This window comes from Sciurus vulgaris (assembly GCF_902686455.1).
Source record: "Sciurus vulgaris genome assembly, chromosome: 4".
NCBI lineage: Eukaryota > Metazoa > Chordata > Mammalia > Rodentia > Sciuridae > Sciurus > Sciurus vulgaris.
In genome coordinates, this window is record NC_136464.1 from 17,731,312 (window position 1) to 17,744,729 (window position 13,418).

At 36.0% G+C, this 13,418-nt stretch overlaps 1 protein-coding gene across 11 annotated transcripts in view; it reads right to left on the bottom strand.

Annotated features, from left to right (window-relative positions):
• VTI1A (vesicle transport through interaction with t-SNAREs 1A) overlaps positions 1-13,402 on the bottom strand; it is a 349,120-nt gene extending 335,718 nt beyond the window's left edge. For all 11 annotated transcript variants that reach the window (XM_079137538.1, XM_079137534.1, XM_079137537.1 and 8 more), the window contains exons 1-2: positions 13,169-13,402; positions 2,698-2,756 (exon numbers count right to left, since the gene is read on the bottom strand). In XM_079137538.1, the coding sequence (XP_078993664.1) occupies positions 2,698-2,756; positions 13,169-13,262 (153 nt within the window). In that variant the 5' untranslated portion in view covers positions 13,263-13,402. The remainder of the gene's footprint in view (positions 1-2,697; positions 2,757-13,168) is intronic.
• Between the last annotated feature and the right edge of the window lie 16 nt (positions 13,403-13,418).

The window sequence follows — 13,418 nt, forward strand, 5'->3', positions numbered from 1 at the left end:
TTTTGCTTTACAAATCATTCTAATGTTATTCCCTCAAACAATATAAGCTTGTCACTAATAAAAACTCTAATTGTCCAGAGTTAGAAATGGAATAACTACAGTAAAATATAGATAAGCCCAATAATCTCATTTCCATTAACAGACTTCAACATTTATTAGAAAAAAAGACAATATTAATTAGTCTTGATTTAAACAGTGATCATTTAAATTGTTGCCACATTCCAACTTAATTGTGAAGTACCAACAAATTAAATCATTACTTGACAAGGCAATTATTTAAAGCACTTCTCGGAAATCATCATTAAGTACTTATTCTAAAAAGGTGAACAAGATTATAGAGACAATTACAAAAGTACACATACATCAAAATTCTGAGAATCAAGCACATTTTCCTTTAAGGCATTTTACAAGGACATTTAAAATGAAGTTAAAAGTAGGTAAGAAAGAAAAAGGAAATATACAACAAACAAAATAAAACCAGGAATAAGGGTAATGTGCATTTTTTCCATGTTGTCACAACATTTATGAGGCCAATGAAGAGTGGACAACAGGAAAGTTAAAAAACATGCAGTGTCCAAGAGACTAACACAAAACAGTTGTTCGGCAGAAACACAATCTTAATGGTCAAAGAGAAAACAAGTTTGGTTTTTTTTTTTTAAATCAGCATTCTCATCAAAAGGATGGTATATAATATAATCAACAATATCATTAACAATGATATCATCAGAACTAAACAAACAGCTTTCTGATCATTTTAAACAGAAATACATCTCATAGACAAAAGCCTCCACATTAGTGAAGGGTAAAGACAACAAGATCCACAAAAGCCTCTATATTAGCAATAACTGAAGACAGCTATTCTCTCTATACTTCTTGTTATGGTGAAACCTTGGTTGTCATCCAGAGATTAGCTTTCTAGAATGTCTCTAGAGGAAGGGATATAAACAAAAACACCAATCTTGATGGCAAAAAACTTGCTACTGGGAACTTAACAACAGCACAAGAAATCAATGCAAGATCCAAAGAATTGACCAGTTGTCAATTCATAATTAGCCTACCAATCAGAAGGAAGAAATGTCCTGATTACTTCCTCTAGTATATAAAAAGTTAGTCTTTTTGTAAGAGAGTCAAGAAGCATGAGAGAAGCAGGTGAATATAAAAAGAAACCAAAGTAAGGAGAAAAGTATTAAAAGAAAACTTTCAAAGGATAGGCAAAAGGCAAAGCTACCACCATAGAGACAGTAACATCAGCCTTTAGAGATAGTGAGAGCATCCAGCAGAGCCTTAGCAATAGACTTATGGGACCTGAAAAGCATCTACTCAAACAGATTTCACTGACAGAGAAGATGGAACAGCAACCCTTCAGGTTCATGCCTTAGTACTCAAAGACAGAGGGAATGTCTACTGTGCCATGGGGAACAACTACCTACTCCTTAATACTTCCCCAGGCTGCAGCCTCTTATGTATGGTCCTGTTAACAAATATTTCTATGTCAAATAGCTTGGGAGATGCTCCACTCTGTAGCTAAGCTTTAGAATCCTTTCTTAGAGATTTATAATGTCCTTGTGCCTACCTAAAGGTCCAAGAAATTTCTGTAGAAAAGTAACACCTTTAACCTAACACACTCAATTGGAACCACAATGCATAGAAACAGATTGAGTCATACTTGTAATACTTGGTTTTTAAAGTAAAAAATTGGGACATGATACTTTTTACCTTTTCTTTTTTGCTCCCTATGATTTTATTTCTATGAAAAAGTAGTGGGTGAGCCAGAGCCTTAGTTTTAGCATATCTAGATACAAATCTTTACTGTGCCACTTAACGAGGTGTGGTGTCTCAGACAGGTTACTTAATCTTTCCAAACCTCAGTCCCAACCTAAAAAATGGTGGTAACCAAAGTATTGGTAATCTCTTATGCTCCTATTTAGCTTGCTGAGTATGTCAAGAATACAAGGTTCTGACCACGGCTATCTTTCATTGTTTTCTTCATAGGAAAATAACCTTAAAGGAGGAAATAAATGTGTCCTTCTGGGACAGAAAGTAGGCATGCTTCCTGGCTGCTACAGAATGGTTTGTTTCCCAGGCTCTTAGGTCCTCTCCTGTATGGTATTTTATTTTTGCTTATATAAGAAAATATCTAGGCCTACCTGCATTAATCCTGTGGGAACTGGGGCTCAGGGAACTGATGAAACCAGGTTGAAGCTCTGGCAGCTGTTTTCACTATGAGTGACAAAAGTCTTTTGTATCTGACTTAGAAGTTTCATGTCTTCTATAAGCATCCATAAAACTGACAAGTTTACTCAGGTTACAAGTATGGGAAAATCTCAGACCCCTCATAGTTTTTGACAAACAGTTTTTGCTTCACATGTTTTTTGAGAAAATTAAATATTATAAAGCAAATAGTACACTTACCCCAGTGTAGTATCTAGTATGCCTTTATAAAGCATTGGAAATTTATAGGTCTTATGAAAAATATTATGAAGGAATAAAAACTAGAGGTTGACATTTAATGGATAATGTTTATTAAAAAGAATAAAATCTTAAGAAGCTATTAAATTTCCTTAAATTTAAAAACTGATGAATTCTAAATTTAAAACACTAATTAGTAAAGTCTCACATTTCCACAATGCATAAATGAGATTAGAAGAAGGATCAGCTTCCAGGACTGTGTTACTACATTAGTCAGTCTCTACATACCAGTTCTTTTGCCTCTTCAAGCTGTTTTTCCACATTTGCAACCATTTGTTTCTTCTCATCTGAAAAAACCAATAATAACAAGGAATTGCTAAGGATATAAATACATTTAATATTCTGAAAACTTCCATTTTTATATGTCCTTTTCTTTTCTGATCAGATTAGAGAATATAAGGCAAATGAGCATATCATTCTTCAATAGGTTAGAAGCCACATTAAGCCATTAACTCTGGGTTTTCTGGAAATACATAATCCTAAGGCTACCTAATTGTTAAGAGACACCATACTTTTTTTAGGGGGGTGGTACTATAAGGGTTTACCACTGAGCCACATCCCCAGCCCATTTTTTATTTTGAAACGAGGTCTCACTAAGTTGTGTAAGGTCTGGCTAAGTTGCTGAGGCTGGTCTTGAATTTGCGATCCTCCTGCCTTGATCTCCTGAGTCACTGGGATTACAGGTATGTGCCACGTCCAGTGAGATGCCATACATTTTTAAGGGAGACTGAAAATTATTTTGTTCTTTAGGAAAGGTTATGTCAACAACATAACTTTTCAGTGGGTGCCTGAGGAATTTACAGAGTTGTAACTTTAATACATTGAGAATAATTGATTTATAAATATAATTTAAAAGTTACACATCAAAAGTCTTCCTAAAATGTGTAAGAACTTAGAATCCTTTAAGTCGTACTTTCAGTAACATTAAGAATAGGGCATAGTTGGACTGAAGATGTATCTTGGGGGTTTTAAGTGTTTGCCTAGCATGCACAAGGCCCTGTGTTCAATTTTCAGCAACACACACACACACACAAACATACACACATACACACAAAGTTAAGAATAGGGGCATAATAGAAGAAATATTTGAAATTTAGCTACTGATTCTAAACCCAAAGCTGGTTGTAGGATCCTAGACAGGAAATAAATTTTTTTCTAAGACTCAGTCTTGTACTAGCTAAAATGGAAATTAAAAATATCCACGGGATTATTTTTAGCTCCAATAAGCTTGATGCAAATAAAATTACTTTTAAATTGTGAAGTGCTAAGTCTGTATGTGGCTTATTTAAGTTTGACCACAATCAAATTATAACCTTACCATGATTCCCTTTGCTGAGAGACATGTGGCCTAGCACATAATTTCAGAAAACATTCCCATAAACTTATTCTAAAATCAAATAGCCTATTTGTTCATAGACTGGCTGAGTTTTATGCTAATCAAAGTTATTGAACATTTATAATTTAATACCAGCACCTTTCTCTTCCCAGGCAATAGCCCCCACTCTTTTGAGGTCCCCATCTCCAACAAGAAAGTGAATGGAAAATGCTGTCTCCTTATATATCCTGCCTTCTGTGGCAAATTAAAGATACTCATCCTAGCTGGACTAATCTTAGTATTTCAATCCCTCTGGTCACACTTGTCTGGGCAGCAGGCATATGACACAGGGAAGCCAATCAAATTTCTAGAGCAAGAGGAAAGTCTTTTCTTCTGTCTTGGCAGTGAGAACATCAGCTAGAAGCTGTTGGCATCCATTGGTCTAACTGTAAGAAGAAAGTGAATTTGCAGTGTTTGGAAATGAAGATAGCATTTAGAAAGAAACAAAGCTGAAAGATAGAGAGATAGGTATAGTTAGTTTCTGATTCTAAATACTTGATTTTACCATAGTTTGTTTCCCTCTGCCAACAAATTTCTAAATAAAATTATATTTATGTTACTGGGAGTGCTGGCACAAGCTTGTAATCCCAGTGGCTCAGGAGGCTAAGCCAGGAAGATTTCAAGTTCAAAGTCAGCTTCAGCAACTGAGCAAGGCCCTAAGCAACTTAGCAAGAGCCTGTCTCTTAGAAAAGTGTGTGTGTGTGGGGGGGGGGGGGATGGGGGATATAGCTCAGTGATTAAGTACCTCTGGGTTCAATTCCTAGTACCAAATAACTAAATAAAAAAAAAAATGTGTCTATGTTACATAGATTTAATGAGATTAATACAACTGATTGGAAAAGTCATCAGACCTGAAATAGGTCCAGTACCTACGAATTGACTAGTCCTTCAGAAAAAGTCAACCCTAAATGGGACAGCTTTAGTAGAAACTATTATTTGACTAGACTAATAATTAGATTCTGCTAATCCCAACTCTTCCCTTTGTTAGTCCCAAACGTAGGAAGTAGAGTAGCTGTCACAGTAGGTATTTTGTGTATACTATAAATTTCTCCCTAAGAAAAATGCACATTTGGAATTAGAACTCACTTGACTTTTTCCCTCCCTGAAAAGAGATAAATCTATTTATGACTAGATTAAAATTTTAATATAAGACTAACTACAAATTTATTTGCTTCTGGTCCACTTTAATCCCTCGAACATCTGCCCACAGTTATAGAATAGAACTGTACTTTTATGAGAGGTAGAATACAAAATAAGACAAGCCAATCTTGAATCAAAAGTGAAATTATATATTTACTTATCAGAAGGAACACCTTGTTTTCTTTAAGATGAATATTGTCCCCAGTTGTTAAGTTGTTGGGAAAGTACGTATCATGGACTTCCAGGACAAATTCACAGTGCATCACTTTTTCTCATTAACAAAATGAAACAAAAGAGCCTCCCTTGACCTTCACACCTCTTTGTTGCTAACACTTCTCCCCTTTATCCCCAGCCCATTTTCCTGAAAGCAATGGTGGACTGCTTCCCTTCCTCACCTCCCCCTCCACTCCCTATAATCCAGCTCCCACCCCCATTGATCCACTGCAATAACTCTCAGGAGGACCAATAACCTCTCCCTTATTCAAATTAATAGACATTCTTGGTCCTATTTTTGTTTAATCTTGTGGCTCCCTGTAACTTTCTCCTCTCCTGGTTTCTGTGACACCCTGATTTTGTGATTCTCCTAAATGCTCACTTCTGCCTGTCCTCTGCTGAGCTTCCTTCTTTTTAGCTGATCTTCTCAACTGTCAATATTCTTTGGAGTTCAGTCCCTGCTTATCTTCCCTTATAGTGATCATCTACATACCTGGGAATTTCATCAATTTTAAAATGATCATATTGTTTATTTTTTACCCTAAATTTTTATCTTTATCCTTGAAATATGTACAGGACTGCTTTTATCCCAATGTTCATGCTCATCCCCTGTATGACCACCTGGAAAACTACTATTCAAAAACCATCAGAGGGGGTATGAAAGATGGTGGAATGAGAGAGACATCATTACCCTATGTACATGTATGATTACATAAATGGTATGAATCTACATCGTGCACAACCATAGAAAAGAAAAGTTGTACCCCATTTGTGTACAATGAATCAAAATGCAGTCTGTAAAAAAAAAAAAAAAAAAAAAAAAAATCAGAAATCACCAAGTCTGTGAAGCCTTTCCTAATCCAACAAGTTAATTGCTTTTTTATTTTTATATAAAATGACTATAACTTTTATATAATTCTAATGATTTATTTCTCAAATAGGTCTGATTAGCCTTTAGGCTTGGTGAGTCTGAGAATACAGGAGCCATATCAATCACCTTTATAGTCCTAAAATCTAGCCATGAGTCTGGTATGTATAATCAGTTCTAAAAAAAAAAGATGGTCAATTGGAAAATGCAAGCATTTACGAAATAAGCTATACCACCAACAGCCTTGCTTCTCTGTCTCCATGCCTGCCCGCCCATCCCCCCATTTAATCTTCCCAAAATGTGACTCTGATTGGATTGCCTGAGCCTAGTGGTCAAAGCCCTCCACAATTCAGCCCCAAGTAACATTTTCAACTTTATCTATAACCACAGGCGTTCTAGGATGTAATCTATATAATAACCCTCTATTCATTACTGCCTAAACAAACCTCATTTTTTCCTTCTAGAAACTTTTGTTAAGGTACCATTTGGTTCTTGGTCCAATGCAATAAAAAGGATTCAGCTAACATAAACCAAAAGGTGGAGGGACAGCGAGTCAAAATTTATTAAAATAACACAGGGTGGTTCACAGAGACCACTGGCCACATCTTGGTTCCACCTTCATATTCAGCACCAAGGGTACCTGGTAGAGGCTCACTAAATGCTTACTGAATGAATGAATCAGTCTTCCCAGTTAGCAACATAATTACTATTCACAGAAAAATTAAGCAAAAGAAAAACTGTATCAGTCAGGCCTGGCAAATCTTACCACTTGAAATAGCAAGTTTTCCTTTCTGAAATAAATAATTAAATTGGGATGGGACCAGAGTAACTCGAGTAGACCATTTTCTAATAAATCCACTTCATTGTGGTATTATCAGAAATAATGATGGAACTGAGATAATCTTTGATGGACTCTCTGTAGTATTCCTCATATTTTCAAAAAGAAAAGAAGTTAAAGGGTGAATTTTGGAGGGAAAGAATGTGGAAGAAAGAAAATGAGAGATAGGCTGAATTAGATGACCTTAGAAACAACTGGCAATACTTGGGCATCTATAACCTCCCGGCAGTATTCATGTCATTCCCAAGATTGTTTCATTCTGCCTACCCAGACCATGTCCCCTTTACAAACGGCATGTTCCCAGGAGCTAGACTTTTTGGTAAGTAACAGTTGCTGTTAATGTTCATATTTAACATTATCACAGTCATTCTCAGTCATTAAGCAAATTCAGAGAGATTAAATAATTTCTCCAAAGTTCAACAGCTAATAAATGGAAGAGTTGGAATCCCAACAGGACCTGTTTTTCTGAATCAAACTTTTAACCTCTATGTGTATTATATAATCTATACTAAATAAACTCCCGCTCCTTTTTCTTTCTTTTTTCTTTTCTTTTTTTTTGCATATAGGCTTGACAAGTTCTGAGGAGCACACAAGTCTTAGCATAGTAACAAAGTCCTTAGTGATGATAAACACACAAATCTTTGCATAGTATGTGACTCTCATTGTTTACAGGAATGCTTACTCAGCAGTGAATTCTCCCAATGAAATACAATGAAAGTGTCAGAGCTCACTTGAATTCAATTACTGGTACTTGTCTTTGTGAAATGTGGTTATTTTAAAATAAAACTGGCAGCAGATATTATGTACTGAGAAATGTAGAGTGAATCCATTAGAGAGAGAGACTTTTCATGTTAGATAATATAAAAATGTATATATTACTAATGCTACACTATGTAACATGGTACCTAATGGTCCACATTAAAACAAAGTCATTCTAAAATGATCCATTTGGTACTGGCTTACAGTGTAAGACACTAGTATTAACACATGTTTAACTCACTATATATACACACATATACAAATACTTACAGGCAGATTTATGTACATAGATTAGTACATACACATTAATTTCCTTACTCGGTCAGCTGAGCGTCCCTAAAAGAAATAAACACACCTACTAGCAACAAACACACTTAGTGTCCAGATCTTGGTTTTTTATACCATTCCTCAATAAAAGAAAACAGGCTTCCTTGGAGAGATGTCTGAATCTGAGAAAGGTCATCTACTGGAGTATCTCATCACATCAGAGTAAGAAGATGCTAAAAACAAACTCCACAATGATAAGGGTATGTCAAAAGAACACAGAAGCCAACTAAAAAGGCTTCCAGTGATCAAAGATGGAAGAATTTGGGCAATACAGTAAATAAATTAAAACTGAAGTATAACATAAAATATAAATATCTATGATTCTATACTGATATAAATGACTGGATAGGGAAATTAATGGAGATGAAAAAACCTCTTTCATATTGAATTCCAAATAATTTTAAGCATATACTCAGTATTCAAGGATGTAGGGCATAAGATCCTAATCCTCAGGTATAAGCTATGCATGTGATTTCCTTTCCACATGTGGAAAGTGCACAGGTGAGCAAAGTTAACATCGGTAGTTGGAAGTCATGTTGAGAATGCACTCTTGATACAGTGGGATGAAAAGGATGCTTTATCTCTATGATCTTCTTCCTCCCAACCCAAAACTCCAGCCTAGGAATGAGGAGGGAAATGGGCAAATCCCAGTTGGGAAACATTCTACAAAATATTACCAGTACTCCTCTAAGCTGTACAGTTATTAGAAACAAGGATGGTCTGAGAAGCTGTTATTACCAAGAACAGCCTAAGAAGCTATGGCTACAAAATATTTTGTGGCATCCTGGATTGGCTTATGGAATGGTAAAAAACTAACAAGATCTGAATAAAGTATAGACGTTAGTTAATAATAACAAATCAACATGGGTTTATTAGTTCTAACAAATTTGTGTCAAATTAAGGTGTTAATAATAGGGGAAACTAGTCATGGGGTACATGAGAATTCTCAGTGATTTTTCTGTAACAGTTTTCAAACTTTAAAAACAAAAAACTTAAGGCTAGGGGGGCAGGTTGTAGCTCAGAGGTAGAGTATGTGTTTAATATGTTCAATCCCCAACTCTACATAAATAGTTTATTTTTTTTAACAATAAAGCTATTACTTATGTGGACTAAATTGAAGGGTAGGCAGTGAAAATGAATGAGAATACACACACACAGATACACACACAAATACACACATTTGTTTATGTATGTGCAGATACTATTCTAAAATGAATAAAACTCCATAAATTCTTCACTTCTTTAAAACTAAGATGTAACCAGGCCATCAGTAACAGTTATAGGCTGTTTTCCCTGCATACGTAACTGAAAAATTTGGACCTTGCCCATTAACTCATGAAACCGATTGTAGGATACCTAGTCTTCTCACAAGGGCAAACTATGATAGCAGTGAGTTTCTGAATCAGGACTGGAGTGAACCCTTCAACTAACTTCCTAGAGGAACAAACATAATACAAATCATTATATGCAATTTCAAATTTTCTAGTAGCTGCAATTTAAAAAATAAAAAGAAACCATTGAAATTAATTTTAATAACATTTTAGTTATAATAACATTTAAACCAATATATCCAAATTATTATCATTTTAACTTGGCTACATTTCAAATACTCAATAGCTTCATGTAGACACTATAACTCTAGAGTGACATATATTTTAAGCGAACCACAATATTAATGAAAACACACTCCTCTAAATTCTCCCCCTACAGCCACCTTGCAACAGAGATAATCATGTAACAGGGTTATAGCTACATTCATACATGGATGTGTAGATGGTCTCCTAAATCTTCCAGGGTTTGGTAAAGCTAATCATCAGACTTGAGCATTTCCTTCTAGAAGACAGATGTCTTGCCCCATTACTTTCACTTCTCCCACGTGATTCCCTTCTTCATATTCTGAGTTTGAAATCTAATTTCAGTTTCATATCCAAAAGTCCCTGATCACTCACTTCCCTTCAAATTTAAGTCTTCTTCAACAGAAATAAACTTCACTCTAGGTTAGGCACAGAAAAGAAGCAAGAATTGAGGTACAAGTTTCCTTTAAGAGTACAAAATGTCAAAGTCTGAGGAGCTGGGTTCTGGCCAACCCTACCTGCTGCTGTTTTTAGCAGAAGTAGCAGTAATATTACTAAAGGGTTAGTTTATCACATACTTTCTCTCTGTGCAAGAATTGTGCTAGTGTGTTACATGCTTTATTATTTCACTAGATTTTTACAATATTGTATGGTTTAAACTATAACCCCATCCCTCCCATTCTGCAGACAGAAGAGGCAGGGTTACAGTAGTCAAACAATTTATCTATAATTACATATTTACTAAGTAGTAGAATTGGGATTCTAAACAGATCTGAAATTAGTAGCCAGTCCTAACCACTTTTTTCGGTACATGTCTGACTACAGCCACAATGTGATAGAATTCACAAGTCCAAGTGGATGGAGAGGTAAGCAAGTAATTGCAAAATAAAACTTTTAAGATCTGTCAAGAAACCTGCTTGATGTAATGGAACCTCTGCACCTGGGCTAAGTAGTTTCCCCTTAGGAATTCATTCCCATTACTAAAGGAAAATCACAATAAACTATTAGTTGTGGTTTCTGCTCACCAATCTTCCTGAAATTTCCACTGAACAGTAATGATTAAAAATTAATTTTCAAATACAATGTCTTAAGAGTATTAAGGGAATCACTCATCTCATAGTTCAATTACTAAAATTAGTTAAGATTCAAACACTTAGTCTAAGAGCAAAGTTTTTTTTATTGTTAAAAAAATTACAAAGTAATCAAATTTTTTTTAAAAAGTTTAAATCTTCAGTCTTTTATATTCTCTTAGGAAGTAACATTAATACATTGTACATTCACAGCAAAGAGTAAAGTTGATTTCAATAGATCCTACTCGCTCTTCTTCAGTTAAAATAAATTATTATATTGGGAAATGGGCTACTTTGGCTTAAATGTCTGATCCAATTTTTAAGCTTCTTAACTCAAGTGAATATAGTTTATCTTCTGAGTCAATTTTAGCTGAGCACCACAACCATTAATGATACCCAGAGAGAGATATTATTATTACTTTTAGTCATTTTGGTTTTGCCATGGATATATATATTAATTTCTGTTAGTCCACAGGAATGCATCAGAAATTCATAACTACATGGAAATACTTTTAATCTTTTTCTATTTATCAATTAGATTATAAAGCAGATTATAAAAGGAGCAAACACAAGTCATAAAGAGAAAAACCACTGCATGTTATTTAGTTATTCAAATAAATAAGCATTTTTTTCCAATGCCTGCTATATAATCTCCTTTCAATTGAAATATAGGTGCTGTGTTTGGGCCTTACATTACACTACAGTTAAAAAGTGGCAAGGCTTTACGGGGACTTAATTCAAATGTTTCCTTTTATGTGGTGAAATTGTTACATTAAAATAAACAAACAAGGAAAACTTTATAGTAACAAAATCTGTTTTCTTGGAAACAGTTTTTACAACTTTGCACTTAGAGATGACTGTTACTTTGTAAAACAGTCTCACAATAATAAAGCCATCAGCCCAAACAAAGAAATGTTTCTATTGCTAAAACCATTACAAAAAAAAAAAAAAAAGAGCAAAAATCCAACTGGAACCACAAGTCCTGATATTCTGAGGCTCTGGGACTCAGTTCAAAGGAAGTAGTCTCCAACAACAATGAAACAAAATTAAGATGATCTTGGGCAGTGGAGAAAAGTAGAACTGAAGAGAAGAGGCGAGGTGATGTATCTGAAGTGATGAGGCCATCAGCCACTTTCTCCACAAAAATCTCTGAGGCAGCAGAGCTCGGTGGTATATGCTACCTTGGTTTTCTCCTCTTGTTCCCTTACTTGAACTCATAAACCTCCTTAAGACACCATTCACTTCCTGCAGAACTAACTGAGACTTCAGGAGATGAGTGGGGTGTAAGTTCAGAGATCCTGGCTTCAAGCAAATATCCCTATTAACAGAAAATAGGTGGGGGAGAAGAAAAACAGGGAAATAAAGGAAGAAAATTATTTATAAACACAAAGTTTTGTGGAAAACAGGTAAAGGGAAAGAGAAGTGACAACTTTGGTCCAGGAGAAATTACTACTGGCATCAAGGACTTGACTGACAAGGCCTGAAAGTGAAGTTGCCCCCACTCTGCAGACTAGTGAGTATCCTCTTTTCTATACTGTATACCCTAGAACTAAAGTAGGGTCAAGTCCAGCAGCCCAACGACGAAACTAAACCAAAAAGTAAAAATCTTATCTGTAATTAACTGCTTAAATTAAATCTGTACTTAGAAAAAGATACATCCTAAAACGATATTTGACACCATAAGGCACAAAATATCATATTATAGTCATCTACTCACTAACTTAAACAATTTCTGAACCCTTAGTAAACAAATGCGAAGGAAATCAGACACAGCTCCCATCTTCACATAGTTGACAATCTAGCAACCAAACAAAAACAGTTTCAGATGGGAGATGTAGAATTTTAAAAGTGAGCAAAATTATCCTGTACCAAGTTTTAAACGAAATGGGGATAGAGATATGAAAATACTAGCAATAATAAACAGCTAACACCCAAGAAATGGCTTTACATGTATTATATAATTTAAACTTCGCAACAACCCTGTGAAAGAGACACAATTCTCCGCATTTAACCGAGAAGGAAGGTTGTGAGAAGTTAAGAAACTTGCATAAGAGACAAGTAACAGGGTTGGGATTTGAATCCAGGCATACTGGCTCTGAACTCTATTCTGCCGCATATTATAATAACATTATTATTACTAATACCACAACACTGCTGTATATTACAGATTCACTATCTTGGTACTTTCAGTAATTTTCTTTGAATACTCACATCTTCATATTTTAAAAACGAAAAACAAAAACAAAAAACTTAAGACTCAGAGAAACAGTTTCAAGGCTATAAAAGTTACAAGGCGTTGGAGTAGGAGGTTGAACTCAGATGGTTCAAATTCCGAAGGGTTTTTTTCAGTCACCCTTCAACCCAGCTTGGAGTCTACACGTAACCAAGTCAAGCCCCGCGCCCCGCTGGGGCCGCCAGCACCGCCCACTCCAGGCTCGAGCCCGCGGGACACCCTCGCCCAGGCGGCGTTCCACGCCCCCAGCCTCCCGGTTCTCCAGACCGCCCCCGCCCGGCTGGGACAGGGTTCTTTCTCACCAGGCGGGAGGCGGGGGACCCTCGAAATTTTGCTGGTGATCTCTGCAGTGAGCACCGCGAAGTCCTGCTCGTAGCCTTCGAAATCAGATGACATGGCAGCTCCGGAGTGACGGGCCCGGGCCGGAGACTAGGACCAGTCTGGGGACCGCGGTTTAGGGACCCCTGGAGGCACCCTCGAAAGCAGAGCGGAGAACCGGGGACAGCTCCCAGCCCAGCTGCTTCCTGGTTGTTCTTTGCAATCTCTGTCCTC